We start from the raw sequence: 27065 nt of genomic DNA on the forward strand, positions 1-27065 counted from the left end.
CTCTTTTAGCAGAACTGTGCGGTTGTTTACACAGTTAAAAAAACAGAACAAAATATGATGAAGTAAAAAACAAAAGGCTGGGTTAGCCTGACTTACACTGCCCTGTCGCTCAGAGACTTCGCAGTACCATTAAAATCTGCAGCACCGCTGCCGCTGCCGCCATTAAAAGTTAATATTTCAAATGCAGGTTTAAAGATTCAGCTTCACAACATGAGAGTCTAACAAGTCAGCTGGAAGGCGAGTAGGTGTAGTGGATCCAAATAGTGCCTCAAATATTCACTGACTGTGCCAGTAAAAATCATCGCTCACACACACGCACGCACACACGCACGTTAAAAATGTGCACAGTTAAAGTGGAATTCTATGGAAAACGGATTTTTTAAGGATTTTTATCTACAAAAAGTATTCAGCCTTATACAAAACAAACTTCTCAGAGGATTATAAAGGCCACATTAAGAAAAAACGAATTAAATTAACCTCACATCCCAAGAATATCGTTGGCATTTCAAACTTACATCCAAATTAAAATAACAGACCTTTCACTTTCTTGTTTACTTAACATGGCCGTTATAATCCATTGTGTATATATTTTTTTAATATATTTTTTTAAGTAACACTTTTTTAGTAATAATTCGACCCCTTTGGACATTTACATTTCATCCTTAATCATTAAATAGGAATAGTCTAGTGTGTTCTTTAATAGCGTTCTTACACAGGCCTGTAACATAGATTAGGACATAAATTATTATATGTAATTTAATAAATGTAAGATCATAAAATAAAAAAAGGCTGATGATTTTTCACGAGTGTTTTGAAAAGTGAAAAATTGATCTCAAAATCAATTAAGTGGAATTCCTCTCCAGCGTCTCTCACAGTCACTCAGTGCTTTAACTACACATCAGTTTAAAACAGTCCCTTTATGAACATTACTTACATACTTAAATACAAAGCATCAGCTGTTTTTCGTACTCGTACTGAATATACAGAAGATTCACCTGCTGTATTGTTTCTCATATTAACTCAATGCCCCTTCACTGATGAGATTCTCACAGTCACCTGCACTTCCTGCCTCGGACGCTGCATCGAATCAAATCTAAAAGGTAAAGTTCAAACCTGCGACACGAGGAGACGTCGAACAACCTGCTACCTCTCATTTAAATTTAGGCTGTCTGGTTGTCGTCTGTATTCAGAGTCGGGGCGGGCGAGGGGTAGTCGCAAAACGCAGTTTTTATTCCTCGTGTTTTTTGTTTTGTTTCTAAAATTCAAAAAGTACCCTCTGTAGCATAACGTTGCCTCGTTGCTTGTTTGCGGTTCAGTGTCCAGTGTGTGAGGTTAAAGGTCGGGGAAGCGGCTAGGGTCTTCTTTATAATCATTGGGAATGCTAAAAATGGATTCATCAAACTCATCGTAGCGAAACTCCTGAAACGTCACCGTGGCCGTGATCGTAGGAAACACGGGGATGTCTGCGGGGAGCCAAGAGCACAATTATATGGATGACATGAAGAACACATCACACGAAAAAGTCATGAACAATCGGCAGACTGTTTGCAACACCATATAAAACTCTGCTTACCGAGCTTGACGGGAAAGCCAGGGGGGAGCTTCATCTGAACAAACTCCCTGAGTTTATTAAAGTGCTTGAAGGGTGCAATCACTTCCAGAACATTCAGTAACCTGAGGGACACGAGAACCCAAATCAACAAACAGAAACAAAGTCTATTTTACTAAAGCATTTAGGTCTCGATGAATGAGTAATTTCCCCCTTTATCCCCACTAAACAAGCCTGAAAATACCAATAGAAAATGATGCTGCCTGCTTTTTAATAACCACCTGGAGGGCAGCTTAAATGAAGACTTACGATTCGATGCTCAGAGGGAAGTCTTGACTCATGGCTATTGTGGCTTTGAAGTTTTTCTTGCTCTCCTTGCACACCAGCTCTCTTCCTAGATGAGGAGCTCTGAGACAGAAAATTTTATCCCACGATGAAGGCAGGAAGAGCTCACAGCTCATTAATGCAGACATGGAAAACTACCAGTGTTCTTCCAGTAACTAAAACATGTCAACCTATGTGAATATTGCATTTGGCGCACATAAAGATTCCTGCTTTATTTATTCCCAAACACTTCAGACACCTACTTTCCATTGTCAGCCGTGATGTATTCTTCCCAGGATATAGTGTTGGGTGACGGGGGGGTTAGAGATTGCCTTCTTGCCGGCTAAAAGTCAGAAAAGAGATTAAAAAAGGTCAAAGGTCAAGTGTAAAATACAGGTCACCCTTAAAAACAGTGAGTGAAACTAACAAAAAAAAAATGTTAAAACTGATCTAAGTTATGACATACAGATGTTTTTTGTCATTACTTTTATATCAATATTAGCGTTTACATACACACCTTTAATTTTTCCCCACAGAGCAATGACATACACGGCACATGCCACTAGAGGGCCCCAGCGCATCACTAAGCTGTACACTTTTATGCCGACATAATTAACAGCCATCCAACAACAGCAAACTAACTTTATATAATAACCTAAATGTTAGCATAGTATTAAAGCTAAATCAGTAATTACTAAAAGCGGGAATCAGCCAAACTTAATCGAGAAAGTCCTAATTCAGTGATGAAAATGTTAAATCTTTAGTTAATTCAGCGCGTGAGCGTCACAAACGGTCACAGAGAAGAAGAAGGAGAGTTGTTGATGCTGTTGTGTCGACCTTGAAATTAGATCCTATGTTATTGTTCATGGTTGATAACAACTGTGTGAACCAGTGATCTTAACTGAATAAACAGGAGCTGCACAGTAAACAGCCTTCAAATGTTAAGCTTTGTTGAAATTCAGCTGTAACGCTGCCGCCATTCACCAGATCGTTTTTATCAGCTGAAGTGAGTTACTCTTCCCACGAGCAACGAAGGATCAAAGAACTTTCTTCAAAAGAAAAATTGGAAAGCATTTGGCGCTTGGCCTTCTTGATTTAATGTTCTTCTTCGGTGTCAGTTCATATTAAGATCGGACGATCTGTTCTGGATGACTCTGAACTACGAGGTGCTTTGACAGTCTGCTATTCCTAAATATTAGCTCCCTGCTCTGCCAGAGTTCAGATTTTTTTTTAAATCATTATTAAACCAGCCGATCTCTCTTTTGTAAGCTGTGGTTGAGTACGACAACTAGGGCAGAAGAATCTGAAAACAGGTTCTGGATGACGAGACGCCTCTGTGCCAAGAGACGGCTGACATAAGGTGTGCAGCCTTATTATGTGCTCGCTCACACTGTGGACCAGGCCTGGCACATTGTTGTGATGAGGACAGAGTACACACAGGCTGTGGAGACCTTGATCTGCTGGCATGCCGGACCTGCTCCCCCATCATTCCACGGCACGGGGGGGGTTAGCTTTCATCCGTGCGATCAATAGCGTCCAGCTCTGCTCCAAAGCCTCCCACGCTCTGCCTGTGTCCACAGACTGACTTGTTCTCTCCTGCTGTAGTAAACACCGTTGCGTCACAGCAGTGCTGCTTATCTCATCCACTTCCCATGTATCATTTTCCACAGGTGTGGGAGGCGAGACTTTTCACATCAAAACTAAAACAAAAAATTATATCCCTTCAAACTGTTTCCCCCCCACTTTAAACAAGAGCAGGCACCGATTCACATCAGCACAAAGTTCTGACACACAACAGAGAACACTTTGATGAAACAAAGCCCAACACAGAACACGGGACGGTCAAAAACACAACAAAAAGCCGTGAGCGTCCATTGTGTGTCGAGAGGCTTTATGTTCACAGAGTGGTTGTGTTTACGGCTTCCTCTCGAACATACTGTAGTGAGGGGATGGTGGGTGAGCGATGAACAGCTTAGTAGCTTTCACCACTGGGGGGCAGTGGTAGAATTTGAATCCATGCAGGGTGGCTCAGGGGGCATTTGTTCATTCTGTCTTCAAACAAATAAAAACATCAAAGGAACATCAGTGGGGATCCAGTCAGGAATTTTTCAATAAACCATACAAAGTGGCTCGACAGGGTCCGTTTCTGTAGGATTTATCTTTGTATGGATACGGGGGTGAGGAGTACTGTGAGGTTTATTTTGTCTGAGAGGCTCGTGTCCTACCCCAATGTTCCAGCGGGACAGGACAGTTTCAGGATTGGACTGGTGGTTACGCTGCAGGTATAAGTAAAGACAATGTTTATCGACAAAGTGCTGGAGGTGCACCGGGTGCACTCGGTACACGGGTGCACCGGGTGCACCCGTGCACCGAGTGCACCCGTGCACCGAGTGCACCCGGTGCACCCGTGTACCGAGTGCACCCGGTGCACCCGTGTACCGAGTGCACCCGGTGCACTCGGTGCACGGGTGCACTCGGTACACGGGTGCACTCGGTGCACTCGGTGCACTCGGTGCACTCGGTGCACTCGGTGCACTCGGTGCACTCGGTGCACTCGGTGCACTCGATGCACTCGATGCACTCGATGCACTCGATGCACTCGATGCACTCGATACACTGCTCTATTGCTCCCAGAGAAAACTACCAAACCTTTCCCAAAGACAAGGATTCATGTTAGAACAAACTGACCGAGTTAAAGAGAAAAACTGTAACACAAATTTAACGACTGTAACTTCACTGCTGAATGAGAAGCTGTGGGAAAATGAACTAGAGGAGAAATGTAAATTAAGTACATTTCAGCGCCTATCAAACCTACAACACTGTATCTCCCTGTAGAAATAAAAATGGTTAAAAGAAGTATGGTGACAAACGTTTAGTGATAAAACTGCATTTCCTGACCCAAACCGAGTCACCCTTCACAGATTCAGATGTTAAGCCCCTAACTTCAGTTTACTACCACAAACCTTTGGTCTCCACTTCCCTTTTCATAAGCGAGAGGTCTTTGTTAAAATGTACTTAACTCACTTATTTAAATCTTATCAGGACCTAAAGTTTGAATTATTGGCAGCACGACCACTTTGAAGGATGCCTGGATGCCGTTACAGGCAGCTGTAGCTGGTAGCTTCTGCTAATCTCCAAATTCAAGTCACTGAACTGGACCTCCCGACTATGATGCTTGTGTATTTTGGCTTGATGTGCGGTTAACTTTACAGTCTGTCCAAGAAGCCTGCTAGCAGGATACTAGTTCATTTGATGACTGTTATTGTGTGCTGCTGCAAAATAAATAAATTGAACTGGAATGTTGCATAGCACTCCATAACTCTGCGCCTAATAATATGGATGCAGATAGCTGAGCAGCTTTTTGGCCATAGCTCATAACTTATCAATCCAACCTCTCGTCTAAATATGCTGAAGGTTGGCTCTAAAGAATCGACATGGTGATGCTATAATGCTAAAGTTAAAGCTTCAAAACAGGACTTCAACTGCACATAAAATAGCCACAGGAAGACGGTTTTGTTTTTTTGGTTTGTGAAGTTATCAAACAAAGACACATAAATCTTTATTCATGTCAGTGATGCTCACCTCAAAGTTCTGCTCTATGAGGTTCCCTCCTTTGCTCAGACTCTCCATGATGGCTTTGTTCCTCAAGATGTCCTCCTCGCTCAGATGCTCTCTCCTCTTCCTCGACTCGAGCACCAGGCCGTTCACAGAGTAGAAATCGGCCAGAAAGTTTCCCACGCGCTCCTGGAGATTAATAAACAGTTAGATAAGATCCCCGCCTGCCACAGACTGACCAATTTCCCTTTCAAACAGAAGTCAAAAGGACAAAGGATTGAGAGGGCAAAAAGCAATACTGTCATATTTCAGTCACTAGCTCCACACAGATTTGTCTGTGTTGTTTTGAACCCCAATCCTGTCACCTGAGCTCCCTTCCCGGGGTCATCACTGCCTCTCTGATTTATTCACCGCCTTTCCTTCCTGGTGTGGGGCTTACAACAGGAAATATGATATGTCGGCACTGGAATTTGAAATTGCCAATAAATAAAAACGATGAAGCTAAAGAAGAAAAACACCTTTGTTATGAATTAACACCGAATAGTTTACCACCGAACACTGCTCAAATTTCCCCGTCGGCAAAACAAGGCCATCGTCTTATTATTTTAGTAAGGACTCATAAATACACACACTTAACAACATTAGCAAAATCTGTTTATGTTTCATGTGTCTGAGAGAAAAAAAAGGTTTTGGTATCCGTCCATATATCTGATGATCATCAAATACATGGTCTTAAAATCTCATATCGATCTGGCTTCAGTCCTTTTAAAGGCTGATGTTCTTTTCAGGTCAGTTTTTTTTAAAGAAAACAATCAAAAACACAAAACAAAAAAACACAACAACCTAAAAATGAGATAAATGAGATAAACCATAAGTAAAGTTTAATTTAATCAGCTTTCCCCTTCATCCCAGCCAACTGAGTTATAAAGTACAAGAACTGGGTTCAAAAATTGACTACAGTCGTTATGTCTTAAACTTTTAAAAATCCCTGAAGGTCCACAGTCAGAGCAGAGTTTCTAAAAGCTGACAAATGACACCCACCGTCTTGTCTTCCCTGAACAGCCAACCAGTCTGCGCCCTAGAGAACGTGATGGATTTGGTGGACAGTGTGGCCGAGTACACGTCGCTGCTCATCAGAATATCCACTTCTTCTTCTGTTTCCATCTCTGACTCCTTAAAGTGTACAATAAATAAATAAATATAGCACATCATTATGCATCATGCATAGTGAACACTGAACAGCCACATCCTAGTGTTGGAAACAATGATGTCAGTCGGTTCCTCCAACTCTTTCTGCAGATTGCACAAGATGTTGAACTGTTGTAGTTTCCCAGAGGGTTACATCTGTTAACATTTAGATGCCCTGACCTTTGGTCTAGTGCTGTCATCAGGTCAAATATTCCTGCTAGACATAAGAAATACCAAAATATTAGGAGTGCAACGATGCACAAAATTCACAGTTCGGTTCGATACTTTGGCGTCACCGTTAGATATTTTTTCGATACAAAAAAATGTTCATGCCTTTTTAATTTGTCATTTATTAAAATTATAAATATATATTTTAACTCAAAAGTACAGCTTTTAAATGTAATGTTGCTGAAACAACAAAGTAATAAAAAAATAAATCTGATGGAGAAATCCCTCATCTTTGGAAAAGAGAGTTTATTACAGAGAAATGTCCCTTTCCAAAATAAAAGCTATACTATACGCTTCTTCTGGGCTATATTCTCAGCAGCATATTAAACATATCAGGTCCCCATAAGGAGAATCATGTGCTAACGGCTGTCTAAATGACTCGGGTAAAGTTTGTAGCATGCGTGCTTGTTGTTTTTGTCTGCTTCCACTTGTCTTTGCACTAGGATGATGTCAGAGTAAATGTGCAGTCATATTCGTTGTGTTCCCACTAGTGCTGTCAGCGTTAATATCGTTGAAATGACGTTAACGCCACAACACGGCAAATCTCGTTAACGAGCTACCGCGGATCCCATGCGTGGGGCTGGACGGCATCAACACGTTAACGAGCTAACTGCACTAACGCACTAGTTCCCACCAATGTAATTGAGCATTGCGTGGCACATCCAACATACTGTTTTACTTTAGTCCATGACGCGCTTACCTTCAGGGTCATACGTCACATGAAAACCAAAATAGTTCCAAAGGCCAGATCTGAATGAGGGTGGGGGAGGCTCAATTTGCCATGTTGCAACGAGAGCTTAACTTCTGTCTAGCTAGCTTGCCCTGCGCTCAGTGAATCTGTGTTCGACTACTCCGCCTAGGCTGCACTGTCGAGCACAGATCCACTGAGCGCTCAACACAGACAGCACCGTCAGAAGGAAAGTTGATAAAATAAATTAAAAATTTTGTATTGTTCATACATATGCGTACCGAACGGTTCAATATCGATAAGAGTATTGTTGCACCCCTACAAAATTTGTAGGGACACTGTTATATAATTTACTTAAACACAACTAAACAACTTTAGATTTCCACTGTAGAATCACAAACCTTGCATTTTTCAAATCAATGACAAAACTTTAAATATGCTGCTTTGTTCTTAACAGACATCACAAATTCAAGGGCCACAAGGGTTTCACACACCTCGTGGTGTATCCGCTGGTAGACTTTCTGTTCATTATCCAGCACAACAAAAGACTCTGAGGGAACAGCATTGCCGTTAAAGATGAAACTGAGGTCACCCCGCTGGCATTTCATGTCAGTGAAGTCTATCAGGGTTGTATCCAGTCTGCACAAACACATCGTGAACATACACAGAGGAGACAAAAATGAGGATTATTGTGAGCTCAAGTTAACTTTTCAGGCCAGCAGCACAACAGTGTCAAAACTGTGAGCGAAGACAAAACTGTGCTCGATGTTACACTTTTGAAAGGTCTGAGACAATGTGTATGGTAATCACCGCCACGGGAGTCCAACAGCACTTTTCAAAATTTTCTTTGTGTTGTCAGAGCGGGTAGTCCTGAAATAAAGCGTGACGGCAAAGAGAATAAGCGATCTGCTTGTGAAGAATGCGCACAAAGCGGTAGGTGCTACGGGTAGGTATGATAGGCCTGACACGCCGTGGAGCTGGTATGTAAATGAACGTGCTGTGACAGTTTTTTTCCTTTCACGCGCTCCGTCTCTCGCTCTCCCTTTTTCTCCCTACAACTTTGGCATAATAAGAGGGCATTTTGAATACCAAATTAGACAGCCAGGAGCGGTTTTACAGAATAATGACAAGCTCCACATCAAGGTTACCTCATAAGGAAGAGTGAAGACGCACGCACACACACATTTGGGTTTATATCAACACAATCTATTTGATTGTGTTGATATAAACCCAAATGTAGAGGCAAAGGTTTACGTGCGTGATAAAGGGGGCAGGATTTGTCATATATGTATGAAAAGCTATGTGCATATGCTGTAAATGTGGAAGCCAGCCCTCAAGCCTGCATAGCGTTAGATTTTTGGAGCACAGCGGCATATATTCCTACTGTAGATTCACTGTTGAGACTGTGTCAGCATGTGTCACGGTGTGATGAATTTCTGCTGATGCTCTTTGTAAGTGAGCTACTCAGCACAGTAGACTGTACAGTAGCTTCATCTATGAGACTGTGATTTAAAGCGAAACGCAGAAGGAAGAGTTGTGCGCACAGAGGGATCGCTGTTCGGCTTCCTCGTACTGCAGGCGCTGATTTCACACTCTAGTTAACAAAACTGAGAAACTGGAAGTAGAGAAAAGAAAGACGAGAGGATGCTGTGTACAGCAGCAGTTACAAATAAATCAGCAACAAAAACAACAAACAAACAAACAACACGAAGAACAGGCTTTCTCTGGGAAATGTTTAATAAGGCAGGGCTCGCATCTTCTGGTTTACTTTAACAAGCAGCTTGAGAAGTGACTCTTAGTTTTGAAATGTCAGAATGCTATTTAAATGAACATTTGTTGACAGGACTCGCCTGATGTTGATGCCTTGTTTGTAGATCTTGCAGGCATCTGAAGGCAGGATTCTGGAGAGCAAAGGCACTGCAACATGAAAAGATACAGTAAGGGTGTGTAAAACATCTAAATTTAGAAAGCACATTTGAGGAGAAAAACTGCAGATTTCAAAGCTTTGGTGGCATATAAACCTGGAAACTAGAGTGCCACATACCAGAAGTAGTTCAACAGCTAAATATTTAATAACTCACAGTCCCTATCGTATTAAGTAACTGAAGGCATGATACTATACTTGCTGCTCCAAAGTACAGAAGAATAGTTGCGCATTAAAAAAACAACAGAAAATAAAGACAAGTCAATAAGCAAGATGTGCATCTGATACAAGTCTGTTGTTCTCCGAGCACAAACCTTAAAAATATAATTTTCACATTAACTTTCACTATTACACCGTCTCAACTGGCAAAAATATATCCTTATGTAACTATTTTACATTTTGTTACCATCACGTGTATATTACACAACCATATTCACCTTGTCAATAATTCACAAAGACACACTGAGTACACAGAAATCAGCCCAGGCCTACAGTCCTGGGTTTGGTCTGCAAGCTAAGCAAATGCTGATGCTTGAGCTCTATCGCCACACACTGTGCTCCATCTGTGTTATGATGTTTTACCTGATGAATCTACATGTATTAGATCATTAAAGGTGAGACATCCATGTTAAAGGATGGCGTATTGGCTCATTTCAAACAGGCACTGTCATTTTCAGCGTGACGTCACTCAAAGTCCCTCATGACACACGGTAATCCATCGGTAACCACGTGAACACTAAGTCTGTTCTTCTCCCTCAGATTCCTTCATGTTCGTTTTTCAGAACGATGACATGTGATTCATTTCCACAGTGGATCAAATCTGAGAAACTGTCAAAGGAGAGCAGACAGAGAAACTCGACTCACCCCAACTTTGGAAGTCCCAGTGAAGCTCCAAGTAAAAGTCTCCGAGCTGTGAACACAGATAAAGAAAAATCAATAAGGAGTAAGGCTACGTGTTTCTACTGCTGATTATTTTTCCACAGAAAGGCCGGAAACCCACAATGTCGGAGTCTGTCTCCCAACACTCTCCAACTTCCCTCTCTGTGCCTCGCAGCCACCAGATTGAAAATAAATAAATAAATAATTAAAAATACTCAAAAATAAATAGTACTCCTACTGAGTTACACCACGAGGACAATGGTTTTGATAATGACAGAACAATTCACCCACAGTAACAATAGTGACATAGCGAGCTCTATGCAACAGAAAAATTAATTAAACCACAGACTTGGACACCAGATTTGGTTTTATTTAATGAGATTATAAAAAGTAGCAAGCCAGTGTTTCACTTTACATGAAAGTATAACTGAGCCTCTGCTTCTTTACATAGCAAATCCCACCTCAGTACAGTCTAATTATCTTGTAAGGCTTGGATCACCGCTACGATCGGTGGTCTCAATCCACACGTCAGTAATGATGTCAGGCTGGCCGAGGACCATCACTTCCCAGAGCTTTATAATCTCAGAGAGATGATGACTCAAGAAAATCGCCGGTCTCATCATTTCAGGGAAAATACAGCCTCCGAGGTCTGTCAAGTACTCGAGACTTTAAAACTTTTACAGTGAGGGAGGAAGGTCAGGTGAAGTGGTAAAACCTCTTTAAACACGATAAAACGCTGAGTTTTATTTGCTCGTGTCCTGTTCTTGATCTCCTCAGCATTACTGCACAGCTGACCTCGAGGCCAAAATCTCTAAATGATTAACGCCTACAGTTTGGCTACATAACTTCATGTTTAGCAATAACACCACAACAACATTGGAAAAGGTTCTTACTCTGATAAACATGTAAGCCAGTCTGTGTATGTCTAAACATTTACAGAATGTATATAAAAGTGATATAAAAAGGCACAAGAGACCAACAAAGCTAAAGGGGTCATTTCACCCTGATCAACATGTCTGTGACTAGTTACATGTTTACAGTTTGTACATATGATGTCATACCACGCGGTCACAAGAGCATCACGATCTTCCACTCGCACCGTCTGATAATTTGCATGTATGCGTCCTTCCTGGCTCATTGCAATGACAGTAATTTGTGAATGACAAACCTGAATGAGGTGTGCTAAGGCTGTGCTTGCAGAATAGATCCCAGTGAAAGGAAAAAAACAGGACAGAATTGATGAGAGCACTCTGAGAGGTAAAAAGATCTGATGACCATAAAACAAGATATCCCATCTAAGGGTCAGGAGCAGCAAGGACGATCAGAGACATTATAAAAGAGAGAAATGGTAGTCAAAAAATCCTGTGGTTTAATGGACACAAATGCAGAGCAGAGACTCACTGCAATTTCATCTGTGTAGTGGCAGGCATATCTACTTGTTACAATAAAAAGGGCTGGTTTTATTGGTTTACTGAATTAATTAGCATGACATTAGTGCTCCGGTGAGAGTCATCGATGGTGTCAGCACTCTGGAATTAGCCATTATGAAGCTGTAGAAGTATAACTTGAAGGTAAAAAGACTTTTTAAAACTTAATTTGAGCAAACATATTTTTTTAATAGTCCATTGAGCATTTAAAATAAAGTTACGGCTCCAACTCAGTTCGTTCAGGGCAGAGGCTTCAAAATAGCGGCCAAAAAAACAAAAAACCTGCCAAAGCTGGGTGCAGAGTGGCAAAACTGGCTTCTAGCAGGACTTTAGGACTACGTTACCTCTTTGAGGGCTTTCAGCAGTTTGGGCCTCTTGTCCTCCACGCTCTCCCTGGACTGTTGCTTCAGCTTCCTCAGCAGCGCTGTGACTGAGAGCGCACAGAAAGATGAGCAGAAAAACAGATGAGAAAAGTGATACACCAGCTTTTTCTATACAAAAACATATCAAAGTTTAATTTAAGGTTATTGGATGGCACATTATTTTTTGCCATGAATATTTTTTATATCCCTCTGTTTTACTGGATCTGATCCCACTGCTAAACTTAATAAATATTCTACTGTGAGTTGATGAACCATGTTAAAAAAAAAAAAAAGTTTAATAACTGTGTTTTGGCAAATTTGACCATTTTCTCCACACGCCCTGAAAGACAGGCTGTCCTTAATCATGATTACTTGAACATTTCTAAAATTAAGGGTGCTGGGCTTCACTTCCATATGGGCATCTTTCAAGACAATCTGAGTGCCTTGCAGAACATCGTCAGTTTTATTTTAAATTACAGGTGGTGATCAGACTGACAGATACTGTGCTTCTTTCATGCCCAAAAATATCATACCATCTGTTTTTATGCTGCACAGCAAAGGGCAGACCTGCAATATTGGTAAGGTTAAAGTTTAGGGCAAGACGTTTTTAACGTACAGGAAATACTGTGTGCTTAACGGTTTCTCTAAGCGAATCGTGTCAACAATGGAAAAAAAAAGTGCTACAGGCTACAGCAATTTTTACTGAGATTTACCAGCTTCCTGGAGCCAAATGGGGCACTCCCAGCATCATCCAACCAACCCTGATGCATAGCCTGCAGGGATCAAACCGTTACAGGAAGTTCAAAGGGAGCAGCAATGGCAGATACAGAGCTGCCTGTTAATGAGCAACTCCTTTAACCTCCTTAACGAACTAGGGGAGAGGAACGCTCACAGGGGGCTTTTAGCCATGACGGGTCACATTAACAAGCGTTCTGCAGCACTGGCTGCAGGAGACTTGTGCAAAAGAAAACGGTTCCACGCAAATTTACAACTATTTAGATGTTATGTGATGCTTATTAGGGAGTGGGAGCATCAGTTGTTTACTGACATAACTGTGGTGCTTTTGACGAAGCCATGAAGGGAATAAATGACAACAACTATTCCAGTGATTAAGTCATGGAAACAGTTATGAAAAAAAAAGGGGGGGGGGAATATGTTTGGCCACTGAGAACCCGCCCGTCCTACATTTTAATAGGACTAAAAGCAGCAGTGCCCATATGGCATAGTCATCAGCCTGACCATCTCCTGTGCCCTCCTCCATGTCCACGTGGCGAGTCAACATACACAAACGTGTTGTTCATATTGTCTAACTGGTGCTCCCCATGCAGCAGCACAGAGGGGCAGAGGACTCGACGGTAAAACTAGGCCAAATGAGAGCACAGGAACGCACATGCGCCAGCCGGCACAGACACAACTACAGGATGAGGGTGTCTTTGTGGCCTGGCTGCCTAATGAGTGTAGACAAGCTCTGGATGGGGCTCCTCCTGATCCTCACCGCCTCGCAGCAGGACAAGGAAGGGAGTAAAATCTCACCATCTGGTCACAGACCACCCAGCCAACACAGACTGAGAAACCGATGCGGGCCGTTTCGACACTAAACCCAACTGACTCTCCACGCTGGCACTAATTCACCGAGATACTGATCGGGGCACTTTGCTGGCGCTAATTAGTCGAGTGATCTCAGCAGTTTCACCTCCACACTAATAAAAAGAGACAGAGTCAAGACAAAAACTTGCTTTTACATTACCACAAAGGGCAACTATTTAACAAGATATGCAGGTGGACGGCTGCTGCTGGCAGGTCTCCAAGAATGTGGGAAAAGTTCAAAATGACACAGGCCAGAATATTAAATGGATGCGAAAACTCGCCAAGGTCGACAAATTTTGCAGCTAACTCAAACGGCCGAGTTAACTGAAGATGACATATCACATGCAGGGAGCTTGATTCAATTTAGTTTCATTTAAACGCTCTGAATCTTATCAGGAAAATGTAATTTTTAGACATAACAAATAATTACAAGCTGAAACAGAACTCCGTTGTTCTTTATCACTGCAGCCTGTGCTGTCATATTTTTATATGCACAATAATTTTGCTCTACATTAATTTATCAGTGAGGTTATAGTGAGGCTATAAAGAAACCTTTGTTTGCAAATAAATGTAGAAAAATTCACTAGTTACAAGCTAAAATCAAACCATGGTAGCTTTTAATTAATAAATAAGAAAATTAAATTTAAGAATTCGTGTGGTTTGCTATGGCCTTAATAAAAAAACAAAAACAACTTTTCTTCCTTCTAATGCCACACATATCACCCGAAAAAGCAAAATATAAAATATCATTCAGTCAATCAAGATAATAATATTCAGAAATAAAAATCTATCCAACTGAAAATGTTCAAATATGCTGGTGATAGTTAGAGGTGGGAATCACCATACATCCCACGATACAATAATATTGTAATTTTTAAAAATATTTTGCGATATTCAGATTCTGTACATAAAGGTAAACTTTATCAATATTCATTTTATCTAATAACAAAGTTTCACACTCAGTCTTTCTCTCATTTCAGTTTTATTGTTGACAAACTGAACGGTTTGTATTACAGTCTAGTCCAACTTAACTGAACGCAACCATCTGGTACAATTATAGCTATTCTGAACTATGCAGTTTATGAAAACTATGCAGCCCCTTCAGCAACTGAAGAATTTGAAAGTAAATTAAAACAAAATACAATTTTACATTAAATAAAAAAGTTTTAAACTTAATTAAAATAAAACATGTCTTAAATTAAAATAAGTAAACTGTCATGTTTATTGCTGCCAAAAAAAGTTAAACACATTTGGACAGTGAAGGAATGTCAGGATTCTTGCTCAGAAGTCAGAGCATGTTCCAGTCCACAAAAACTTTTTTTGTAACAAAATATCGATTTCTGCTGTCCCTGTATCGATACATTATTAGCAAACAAAATATCACGATACTACACAGTATCGATTTTTTCCCCACCCCTAGTGATAGTGTTGCTGTTGGTGTCTTTACTTTTACAGGAATTCTAACCCTGACTCTTCTGCACAGGTTGGAGGAGTAATATAAATCTCCTCATTTGTTACTGAATGCTGCCTTGTTTTGATTCACACATGCACTATAACAGGTCTTTCAGGTCAGTCTGAGGAAATCGTTAATAGCATATACTGCAACATATACTGATAAGAAGATGAATTTTATGGATAATGATGATTCTATCTTCAAGAAAGCCAGTTAGTGATTATTTGTTAGAAAGAAGGGAGGAGCCTTTGTATTTAGCCAAAACATTCTGGAAAGATTTCATAATGTTCACTATATCAGTCTGGTATGGTAACCTGACTGTGGAAAGAGAAAGACAAATGAACGTCAGAGCAATGGGAGAATCAAAAAATAAATAAAAAAATCATTGGTCGAGAACAAATCTAATGAGATAAGCTCTTCCGTCTTAAGGAAAACCCGGTCATTGTTAATTTTATTCTGATGTTGAACTTATGCCCTCAGGGTGATTTAATAGTCAGGGATTATTTCAGCCAAAAGCAATTAGTATACAGAAAAACAAGACGCTGTGATGTATTTCTATTCTGTATGTATGAATGCTGCTGATTGTTGGCACTATTTCTATTATGAAGTGATCTTGTGTATGTATGACTTGATGAATCATGAGTTATTCTAATTCTAATCTATTCTAATGCCTTAATCATGGATATTTATAAATGACTCTATAAATTTTGACTACAGGAAGAAACCATGTGAGAAAAATCTCAACTCAAGCTTATTACAAAGACACAGAGAGAGAAAAGGATCTTCTTAAGCCAAACTTCTTCAACTTAAACTTTTCTTGCCAAGTCTGGTTGTTTATTCAGGCTAGTGAGACCATTACTGCCTGACACCCACATGAAAAAGCAGCTCCCTGCCTCACATACAGTAATATGACTGAAACTCTCTTTGAACAAGTCCCTGAAGCTGACAACACAGCTGTGTGGCAGAGGCGAGCGAGGACTGAAATAGCTCTTTCTGAACCAAACACATGACAAAAACTATTTCTGAGCCGCATTTTGTCTCCTCGTTCAAACGGAAAGCCACACACACGGCTAACAAACGCACTGTGTCGCAACAACCGCACAACGGACGTCAACAGTAAATTGTCACTTCTTCAACTAAAAACAACAATTAATCACATTCAACCAAATGTTTCCTTAGAAAAGAAATAATTTATGTAATACAACCTGTGAAAAACTATTTCAGAAACAAAATGTTATCCTGTTCTCAGCACTATCCAGACCTTGATGTTTGCCTCACTGCAAAACAAACAAAAGTTCCCAGGTCTCCACTTCCTTCTCCAAGTCCTGACAAACGCTGAGTCAGCTCACACTGAACAGAGCTTTGCTAAGCCTGTGAAAAACATTTATTGCACTGTACAGAGAAAAAAAATTATAGGTTCCCTTCAGCACCTTTCTCCTCTATATCATCATGACAGCCAAGTAAAGTTTTAGACATCACATTCCAAGTGGGAATTTTCTTTTAAATATATATTTTTATTGTGTGTGGAGTCAGCTTTTTGTAGCTGTCACAGCAGTGGCCAATGCCCTGCACTCTTGGATTAGCATTAAAAGACCTCAGGCAGGCAGAGTTAAACAGTCCTCTGTGCCTACGTGTTTTTGATTCAGCGTGAAAGAAGCTGAAGTCTCTCTCGGCTCTCCGAGCCTGTCAGTTGATTCAGGTGATCAGCACGCTGACCTGACCCAGGAGTTTAAAATCCTGCCGAGTTTTGTGTTTCCCTTAGTGCCGTTCTATAGAGAGTTGGACTAAAGCCTCGCTGCACGTGTACAGGGGAAATGAATGTTAACTGCACCAGCAGGAAAAAAAAAAGGAGCAGAGAATAGAGAGCTACACCTTTCTTTAAAACCTTACTGCAACATGTACCTGCACGGTCACCTGCACAAGAAACCTGCCAGCTGTAAGATGAAATGTCATTAGAGTTCATTAGAGGTTTCAGTCAACACAAATACTTTGAGTCAGTTCATTAGAGGAAGCAGTCGATGGAGGAACTTAAAGCTGCTTCCGTTTATGACGTAACATTGGTGCGAAGTGGCTGTGTGGATACATGAATGAAAGAGCAAGCTCTTTCATTCATGTATCCACATGTACTAGGTTAGCAAAGTCATTTTTTAACTGGAACTTATTAACTTATATGTAAAATCCGATTGCTGTACTTGAGATGTTCCAATAGCTGAGAATGAAGTGGGCCAATCAGCACCTAACCTGGTAGTTCTGTAGCAGTAGTGAAGGGTTGTAAAATAGTTTTAATGCATTCACCACAGCTACAGACCCCACCACAGTTACAAACCTCAAGCCTTCCTGTTTCTGCCATCAAAAGCTCTAAATAGACTGCAGGTGAAATTCACTAGCAGAGCACTACTAGCAAAACTGTAACAGCTGTCGTTCAATCCATTCTCCCTCAGTCATTACAAAAAAATCTAACGTGACTTTTTGTACAGTGCCGCAGGTACTCGTGACAGTGAAATAATACAAAACACTCTCACTGTTTCAAAACAAACTTTTGGGCCATTATGAAACGTGGGACAAAAACACGTGTGATATGGGCTTGAGCATAATCAGCCTATCAGGACTGAGGGAAATATCTAATGAATTGCTTTTCACTGGAATACAAAAGCCAGAGGGCCTTGAGGAATGCCCCCCTCTGAGGGACAAAAGAGCCAGGCCGGTGTGGTGGCCTCACTGCGAGGCGGCCGCGTGGAAGAATGTGCAGAGGCGTTTGTTGATTTGTATCTGTTGATGAAAACTTCTCTCTCTCGCCTTCTCCTACTGGTGCAAGCCTGATGCCTCGCTTTAGTAAACGAGTTCACTGACCAACATCGGTTTCAAACCTCTGCGTGAGTGTTTTATCGAGCAATGCCAGAGATACTTACTCATCTGTCGGTCTCCGTAGCTAATGGCCTCGGCGAGGGGGCTCCATCCCTGAGCGTTCTTCACCTTCACTGGTGCATTGTGGGCCAGCAGCAGATGGGCACACTCTGCAAGGAGGACAGTTAATCACTAAACACCAAAAGACAAACAGAAGGACAAACTGAAAACCCAAAAAGCCATAAGGAATGTGCCTAACACACGACTCACGAGCAGTACCACAGACCTAATAGTTTTCAGTTTGGCATCTTGAATCGACAACAGGCTGAAGGATGATTTCCTGACCAGAAATAATCTGAAAATGTGACAGCATCCAAACTTCATAGTCATAGATATCAGGAAATTAATGTTCCAGTAACTAATGATAAAAATACACAGAAGTAAAAGGTGCTTTGGGGTATGTTTTGTTTTTTTATTTGTCTTCATTTGACATCCGATTAATATGAAGCAAACACATAATACAATATATGCTGAAAACAAAACAATAAAAACTTTTTAAAAAAACTACATTGATATTTTTTATGGTGACTGCTTAATACACAGAAGAAAAACCCTGCGTCCAGCTCTAATCATGTGTTCGATTTTCAAACCACAGAGGAACCAAACAAAAATGAGATGCAAAGTTAAACAGCTTTACTTCTCCTGCTCTGCAAGTTTTATCTGATGTGTTTACTTCAAACTGACTACTCTGCTGTACAGGTGTCATCTGTTACATAGAGCACATTACTCACAATGTATCCAGGGTGTCCAGAGGGCTAGTTTGTGTATAGAACTTTAACCAAAAAGCCATATGGGACCTACAATTATGCAAGACTTGGAATCTTTCCCTTTTTTTTATCCTGCATTGCTTTAAATTAACGAAGGATTCTTAGAAACTAAATTTTGAGCAATAGGAAAAGACATCCCTTGGTACTATGTAGTCACCCTCCGAGCGGTGCTTGAATTCTAACACCTGGAAAACAGCCAAAGAGCTTCGTCTCTTTTCTATGGTGAGATCAGCAGTAAGTGCAGCACAAAATCCCTCCGCTCTCCGGGCAGCGTGTCAACAAACTACAGCCAACCAAAACTGAAGCCTGTTGTTCCGGCTCAGCTGTCAGTTTTGTTGTGACATCACTCATTATAATGTTGGCATCTGTACAGCTCTGTCCCAGCACTGGCCCGAAAAAGTCACAGTCCTACAAATGCTAAGCAGGGGCTAAGTGCTAATGGTCCGCTGCTGAATGCATACGTGGGGCCTTTGCTTGTTGGAGCCGGAAGTTATATTTGCTCGACCGGTCTTTTTAGTCATGGGTGTATCACGTGAACTCATTCAAATCCTCCTGACTTGTTATTATCTATGCAGAAAAACAACTATCAAATACATCACAAAACCACATGCACCATATATATACTCCCCATGTTTCATTAATGAGAACGAGGGTAACACAAAGTCTTAATGACGGCGGGCAATACAATCTGAAACGCTTCCTTATTAGACGCATTAACCACACAACAAAGAGAAGCACGTCTCTCCCAGGAGTGTAGTTACAGAAATAAAAAGGGCAAGATGTGACATCAACCAGTTCAAACAGTTACGTTCTCCTCATAAGCAATTAACAGCAACACCAGTTGTGTATAGTACAGCAGACATCAAGATGGGAGCATGGCAAAGAAAATCGAGATGAACACAGACGCGGCGCTGGGAAGTCATTATGGTCACACCAGTGATGCAGAGTTTCAAAGACTTGGCTCGTTGCTGGCTTTAATGGATTTTCTTGGTAAATTTCTGCTTGATGCTGAACGCTGTCCAAAAGCTGACCACTTCAAAAAGATTGACTAATACTGTTCATATCGCATGCTTGAATTAATTAAAATAGCTGCATTGGTAACAGGAAGATAGCTGAAAAGTGAGTGAATAACGCAACATTACAGCAAACCCCAGTCTTTACATATTAGTTCAAACTGTCACTCAGCTCCGAGACTCAGCCGCTGATAACAGAAGTTGATATGGAGGCAACACAGGCAAACAAACGGACAAGAGCATGCTTTCTGATGTAAGCTTTGCATTTCCTCAAGGCTTTGACCTATATATCTGCTAAATCCAACGATTGTGTAATGATAACGACAACATTTAGCAGACATGCATTATATAACCACGAGGAGAACAGCCAGGCCGTGCGTCCTGAGCCCCACACCTTCAAGCTTCTGGTCTGAGTTTTGTGTTTCAGATGCAATAAGCAGTGTATAGTGCGGCATCATGGATACACTTTTGTTTTAAAGGCACACAACACTTGAGTTCTATGCCTTGTTTATGATGTGAATTAAATGCAGAAACTAAGTTAATTACCTCGCACTTTCTTTAAGATAAAAATTACAAACAGTTGCTATTTGAGGATCGACTGATACATTTCCATTACCTGTGAGGTAAGCGGGACATCACAGCACAATTGTAGCTACATCATGTTGAGATAATGAAGGCTTTTTGTATCAAATGTGATGGGATACAACACTAACAGCAAAGACACGTGGCTGTTCCACTGACTAAAGTGTTTGTTTAAACTTGAACATCCAGGCAAACATTTGTAATTCCAGGTTCAAGCACTTGTCTCCTGTTTGCTCTTATTGGTGGAATAATAGCATTTGTGACGCATTCAAGTTGTTACCAACAGTTAAGTATGATATGAGTTATGATATTGAGCCATGGCTGTAGATGAAATGGCTTCAAACAGCAGCAAATGAGGATCGGTTTAAAAGCAGGTCAGGGTGAAGGTGGCATGTGCCTGTGTGTGCCAGGCCACCATTTGGTTTCAAGGACTGTTTCATAATCAACCATCAAACATTTTCTCAGAAAGACACACACAGCAACATGGCAGCTACATCCACAGAGGCACTTTCAGAGATATCAAAGACTTGCATTTCTCTCAGGAATAAGTAACAAGTCAAACTTTTGGAACAGCCGAGAGTTCTGTTTTCTTATCGTAACAAAGTAACATGCAGGACCTTTTTAGTCGATTTACACATTATCATGGACATGGTGCTCAGGTGGAGACAAACAGATACTTTATCTTTCACTGGTCACTACAGAGTCAAGGACACAGACATACACACCCACACACCTTTTTTATTTCCTTTGGCTCTCTCCAAAAGTATCTTACCTGATAATTCTGTGACCTGAACATCAGATTTTTCCACGAGATTCCTAACAAATTACATTTTAATACAATAATGTTTTGATTAGTATTTAGTTATTAGAAGTAGTTTAACTAAATTACTCAAATAAATCAGTTATGCTTTGTTTTCTGTCCATCATTCAAGAATTTTCACTTCTGAATTCATTTTTATCAGAGTGTCCAGAAACTCTCCGAAAAGCCTGCAGTTGATCCAAAATGCTGCAGCAGACTAGAAAGAGAGAGGATATTTGACCCATACGGCTTCTCTTCATAGGCTCCCTCTTAAATCCAGAATCAAATTTAAAATCCTTCTCACAAGATACAAGGTCCTGAATAATCAGGCCCCATCCTATCTTAAAAACCTCACAGCACCATACCCACCCAATCATGCACTTTGCTCAAAGACTGCTAGTTTATTTGGTTGGTGGTTCCTGGGATATTTAAAAGCAGGCCCCTCTCAAATGGTAAACTGAGCACAAAGCGCTTTATACAACTTACCTTATTCACCCACTCATACAAGCACTTTTTTTCAATGTAAGTGCTTTCTAACATTCACAAATATTCATACTCCGATTAATGCATCGGAGTTAGTATCTTCTCCAAGGATATTTGGTATGCAGCCAAGGATCAAACCACCAACCTTCCGATTAGCAGATGACCTGCTAGCTCCCCTAAGCTACAGCCTCTCCTGTGGAAGCATCTCCCAGTTCGGATTAAAGACAGAAACTTTCTCTACTTTTAAGATTAGGCTTAAAACTTTCCTTTTTTGATAAAGCGTAGAGTTAGGACTGGATCAGTTGACCCTGAATCCTCCCTTAGTTATGCTGCAATAGGCCTAGGGTGCTGTGGGCTTTCCATGATGGCCGTTTCTTCTTCACTCACTATGAGCTTACACACACCATTTTGCATTTCATCCTTAGTTATTGTGAATCTCATCCACAGTGTGTTTTTGTCCTCCCTTCCTCCCATCACTCCCAACCTACTGGTTCTGCTGGAGGGTTCTTCCCGTTTCTTCTTCCCACTGTCGCCAAGTACTTGCTCAAAAGAGGTTGTTTTCTGTGTATTACAGTCTCTACCTTGGATTATAAGAGCATCTTGAGGTGACTGCTGTGGTAATTTGGCGCTATATAAATAAAATGAAATTGAATTTTATATAACCATGATCAAATCATGACAAATTTGGGATCACTTATCCCAATTTGGGCGGCATAGCTTCTATACAAAATGGCTATAATGTACTGCTGTGTGTATTCAGTGTTTTAAATATAAACAAAGTTCGCCAACTGGATAAAATGACATTTAGGCTGCTTGTTATTAGCCACCGTTTGCCGTCTTGTTCGATCTAATATGCACTTGTGTGAGCACTGATAAAGGAAAACTCCCTGTGGGCTGCTGGGCTGATTGCACGTGTATCAGCTGCAAAGACGTCCTGCTTGAGTCGCATTTAACTCATGAGTAAGGGAGCAGGATGGTGATGTAAAGCACTTATCTAATGCTACTTGCTGTGCACTGGCTACAGATGGGGCTTCTGTCGACAGGATCTGATTGCTGTTAAAGCTCCCTACCTTCACCCTACAGTTTTGACTAAGTCTGAGTACATTTTAAATGTTAATCTGGCTTTTTTTAACCATTATTTACACACTCAGCAACATTTGCATTAGTGGATTTGAGTCAAACAGGAAATTTTCTTTTCCTGTTTGACTCAAATGCACTATTTTAATCAAAATCTTAAAATGTGCATGTGTGTGCCACTTTAGAGTATATTTTTCCAGCCAGGGTGGCCCGCTAATGTCAAACACTCACTGGAACTGTATCTTTCAAAGCCATTTTTAGAATCTCACCATTTTATCTTTCATTCACACCCATTGGACAAATGAAACAAAAAAAGAAAGAAACAAACAAACAAAAAAGAAACAAGAGTTTTCTTTCAAGGCACGTGACAGGAAGCAGAATCCAGACAAACTTACTCCTCTGACAATGACGTCAGCTTTCAGGACTGCATTATGCTCTGCTTTGGATTTTCTTCGTCTTTTACGTTAGATATTCCACCTGTGCAACTATTCCGGTCATGCAAACGATCAGACAGCAGACTGCTGATATGCACAACTGTCATTACCACAATGGCGGACATATATGCAGAAAAGCCAGAAACAAAGAGAGCCTTGTCCTCTGCATCCCAACAGGCCGGCCACACCCAGGCTGTGATCTCATGCTGTAGCCTTCAGCCCGTCTGGCCTGAGCATCCCTAGAGGACCAGGCAGCAGCTCAGGCAAGAGACAGGCAACCTCATTAGCAAAATCAATTCCATGGTGTCCCGTCCACGACAACACTTCGGTACTCTGCTATCCGAATTACCCGTAGGTAGTGGCAGAGCCATCACACTGACAGAAATTGAGCTGTGCGAATGTGAAATCAATCGAAACCCGTGCTTCAGTGACAAACACCACAAATGACAATGTGCAGCACGGGTAACCCTATGCCTGAATGGCTGATCAGGAGCTGACTGCAAAAAAGGCTAAATTAATTTTTCAGAAGCATGTTCTGATGTTTCCTTGTCATATTAAAATGCAGGCATTGAGTCTCGAAGGGACAGCGTTTTAATGTTTTATGTGGATGCTTTCAGTCCAGCCAGAGCAATTCATTCTAAAAACAAACTCATGTAAGATTCCTACATTGCCTTGATACATCATGACATATTCATTATATACTCTGAACTCACAGTTATTCTAAGACGCCCAGATCTCACTAATGTGCAATTTGTTATATGTTCAACATTCTGAGATAATACACATTGTTGTAGCCTCTGAAACACGTTCACCTCTTTTTCACAAGCCAATTCGAACCGATCACAAAACCAAAGTAACCTCTTTGGTGCGAGAGACACTGGCAGGTAACTAAAAATAACAGACTAAGCAAATATTATAGGCACTGAAAATTACATCGCTTATCTCAACTAATTACCTCCTGTGCCAGCGTCAAAGTTAAAGTCTTTCGAGCCGGCAGTGTTACATCAATCAGAATGAGACTTTAACTACTGAGAGAGGCCTAATTCTTGCACTATCATCATTATCCAGTACTCACTGATTAAATATGATCTGATAATCCTTTGTGAATCTATAAAGTTGGGGAGAAAAGAAAAATCGCTCTTAACAGATAAAGAAGGAAAGGTCTCTTGTTCCATCATGATTTTGACCAGGAGAAAATCCATTAACACAACCTCTTTATTCATGCATGAGCATCTTGCCTTCTGGGATCTATGTGGTGATCTGTGACAAATGTCTGGTGGTGCTTAGCCTGGCAAATGCACACACAAAGGGAGGGAAATAAACTGAAACACACACAAACAAAAGATGCACGGGCCTACAGAGAGGCGTGTTTAAAAAGCCACGGAGACGGAGACAAGGAGAGAAACCAAAATAAAGCATGTGGAGGTGAATTTTTCAACACTACTCACCTTTATGTCCCATCATGACAGCAAGATGCAGCGGTGTGTTTCCTGAAGAAAGGGGAAAAAAACAGAATTTGTGTACTGCATTTAAGAAAAACAAAAACAAGCGAGAGACTTCGAAGAGCATTTTGCCTTTAGGGCTGTCACAGCTGGAGTGAATTAGATGTTTAATCTGGGAGGCAGCCTTTGCTAAACTCCAAATGATATGGTAAGTCTGTGCTCACTGTGCCTTCTCCTACCATGACGGCAATACCACTGATTACTACCCAACTGCACCACAAAGCAAGCTACATTTCAGAGGCAGGCACATGGCCTGCTAACAGACACAATGTATGTGTTACATGGTAATCATTCAAGCGAGAAATGATATTTTTGGCAGGTGTGCAAAAGCCTCTACCTACTATCTGGCCAAACTGTAGGACCAGCTCCTTCAGGCTTTCCCTTACAGAGGAAGACGGAGGTAGGCACGCATCCAAAAACAACGTGGGGTAAATATGGGAAATGTGCCAAAGCTGGGGTTCAGCTAAAAATCACAAGGGACGCTGTGATGAACAGCAGAAAGATTTGTTTTCTGTGTATATGAGGATGTGAGGTCTGAGTTCACTTACAGCCACCACTGGTGGCACCTTTCCATGTAGACAGCTTCAAATAAACCACTGATATTTTTTAAAGCACCAATACAAAGTCAGCTGATGTAAATTAAGTTTAATCTGTAAACAAGCTGCATTTTAACTTGTTAACAATGCAGTGTTACGAAATTATTGTCTGGATTCACTGGGACTATTTCCTCCCTCCCACAAGCAAGTGGAAAACAATTGTTTAAAAGGTATTTCTTTAAGCAACAAGTTTTCTGGGAAAAAAAATCATAACAAAACAGCAAAGTGAATGGATGAAATATAACAGTGTTAATAAACATATGAAACAAAGCCTGCCTTACTTCAGTGATTTGATGGTCCAGCTTCAACTTATATCCACTAGAAGCTAAAAATGTATGGGAATAAAGCCACGAATTCAAGATACTGAGCCCAGGTAACCATCAACCGAGAAGGCAAAAAGGCTTAACAAGTTCAGATTCTTCAGCATCACCAGAGTAAATGCCCTCCCCTTCTGCTACGTTGTTTCATTACAGCATGTCAGTGTTTTGAGGACAGAACACATTCCAGAGCTGACAGTAAGCACAGCCCATCCTTTTTTCTTTACATGCGAACCGGAACAAACCGTCGCTGTAGATCTGTCAGTTAAGAATGCGTTGATTTGGAAAATGTGGCGTTATCTGAACAGACTTTGCCCTGCAGATGAGTTGCAGTCAAGTCTGGGAATCCCAAAGTTTCGCACAACACGCCTTGATGCGTTAGCCATAGGGCCCTGAACCAACTTATCATCCAGTGTTTAAAGATGACTCGTGTCACAAGGAATATGTGATAAATTTGAAATGTGGACTGTAATGCCGCTGGGACCTTTCCTTATGCAGGCTTGAAAGAAGTGAATTTGAAGAAATTACAGGGTATTGACATTAAACTGCTCCTCAATTTGGACATCAGTTATCTGGGCCTTGGCAAGAAGAAACCTCGCCTACATCTAATGCTGCCGGAGAATGATGGCCTATTAGCTAAAACTAAGCTTCACTGGACCTTGAAATTGGCAGTCCACTGTGGGCTTTTTAAAGGCAGCTGAGATGAGCAGTTGTTAAACTCACCATGGACGTCTTTCTGGGCGATATTCTGCGTCCGTATGAGCGAAGACAGTCGTCGGACATCTCCCTTAAATACACATTCGTGCACCGGAAAGTCCTGCCCAGTTCGGATAATGGGGTTTTTGTTGTTGTCATCGATAACATCGGATGTTGACAGTGTGTTGGTGTTAGCATTAATCTGCGACTGTTGGTTCTGCTGCTGCTGCTGTTGTTGTTGTTGTGTGGATGAAGACTTGATTAACTTGTGGTTGCTGAAGATTTTACTCGCTCTGCTCTTGTTGTTCGTCCTGGAGGCTGTAAACGTCCCGGTCGCAGCCTCTTCGTCGGGCTCCAGTAAGTCCTCGTCTTTGCTCGGCCTGTGGTCCTTGCGCAGGGAGCGGACCTTCTCTCCGGTCATTTTCTAAACGGTCGACGCTGACGGAGCAGAGGGTGTCGTCGCTGACGATGACCCTCCGGGCGAACTGATGCGATTCGCCAGTTGGAAGTCTTCGCGCAAACACTGGAAACTGCACAACATGAAAACACTTACTTCTCCCACGGACACACAAAAACCACAGTTTGCTTGAGGACGAACAAGTAGCACCCCCCTCGTGCCGGTTTCTTATGAAAACAAACAGTCCACTCTCCTCCTACCGCCCCAAACTGTCGACGGCTGCAGTACAACATAAGCGGCTCCAGTTGACTAGTACGAACGCTTCGGCTGATAT

At 41.3% G+C, this 27065-nt stretch overlaps 1 protein-coding gene across 1 annotated transcript; it reads right to left on the bottom strand.

The window, feature by feature from the left end:
- Positions 1-320: 320 nt before the first annotated feature.
- On the bottom strand, positions 321-27065 carry ankrd13c (ankyrin repeat domain 13C). The gene is made up of 13 exons (XM_006792067.3): positions 26362-27065; positions 24672-24713; positions 18074-18178; positions 12107-12192; positions 10321-10366; positions 9383-9449; positions 8027-8171; positions 6470-6601; positions 5456-5617; positions 2137-2216; positions 1859-1957; positions 1574-1674; positions 321-1463 (listed from the first exon to the last, which is right to left on the bottom strand). Exons 1-13 carry the CDS (start codon positions 26753-26755, stop codon positions 1333-1335), a joined length of 1590 nt encoding a protein of 529 aa, XP_006792130.2. The 5' UTR covers positions 26756-27065; the 3' UTR covers positions 321-1332.

The sequence above is a fragment of the Neolamprologus brichardi genome, chromosome 15, assembly GCF_056152115.1.
Source record: "Neolamprologus brichardi isolate AB-2024 chromosome 15, ASM5615211v1, whole genome shotgun sequence".
Lineage (NCBI taxonomy): Eukaryota > Metazoa > Chordata > Actinopteri > Cichliformes > Cichlidae > Neolamprologus > Neolamprologus brichardi.

Excerpts from the sequence above, each read along its gene's own strand:
- ankrd13c (XM_006792067.3), bottom strand. The coding sequence starts at position 26,755 with ATGACCGGAGAGAAGGTCCGCTCCCTGCGCAAGGACCACAGGCCGAGC. Across the intron at positions 10,367-12,106 it reads TGCTGAAAGCCCTCAAAGAG|CTCGGAGACTTTTACTTGGA; the intron begins GTAACGTAGTCC and ends CTGTGTTCACAG. Across the intron at positions 6,602-8,026 it reads ACCAGCGGATACACCACGAG|GAGTCAGAGATGGAAACAGA; the intron begins GTGTGTGAAACC and ends GTACACTTTAAG.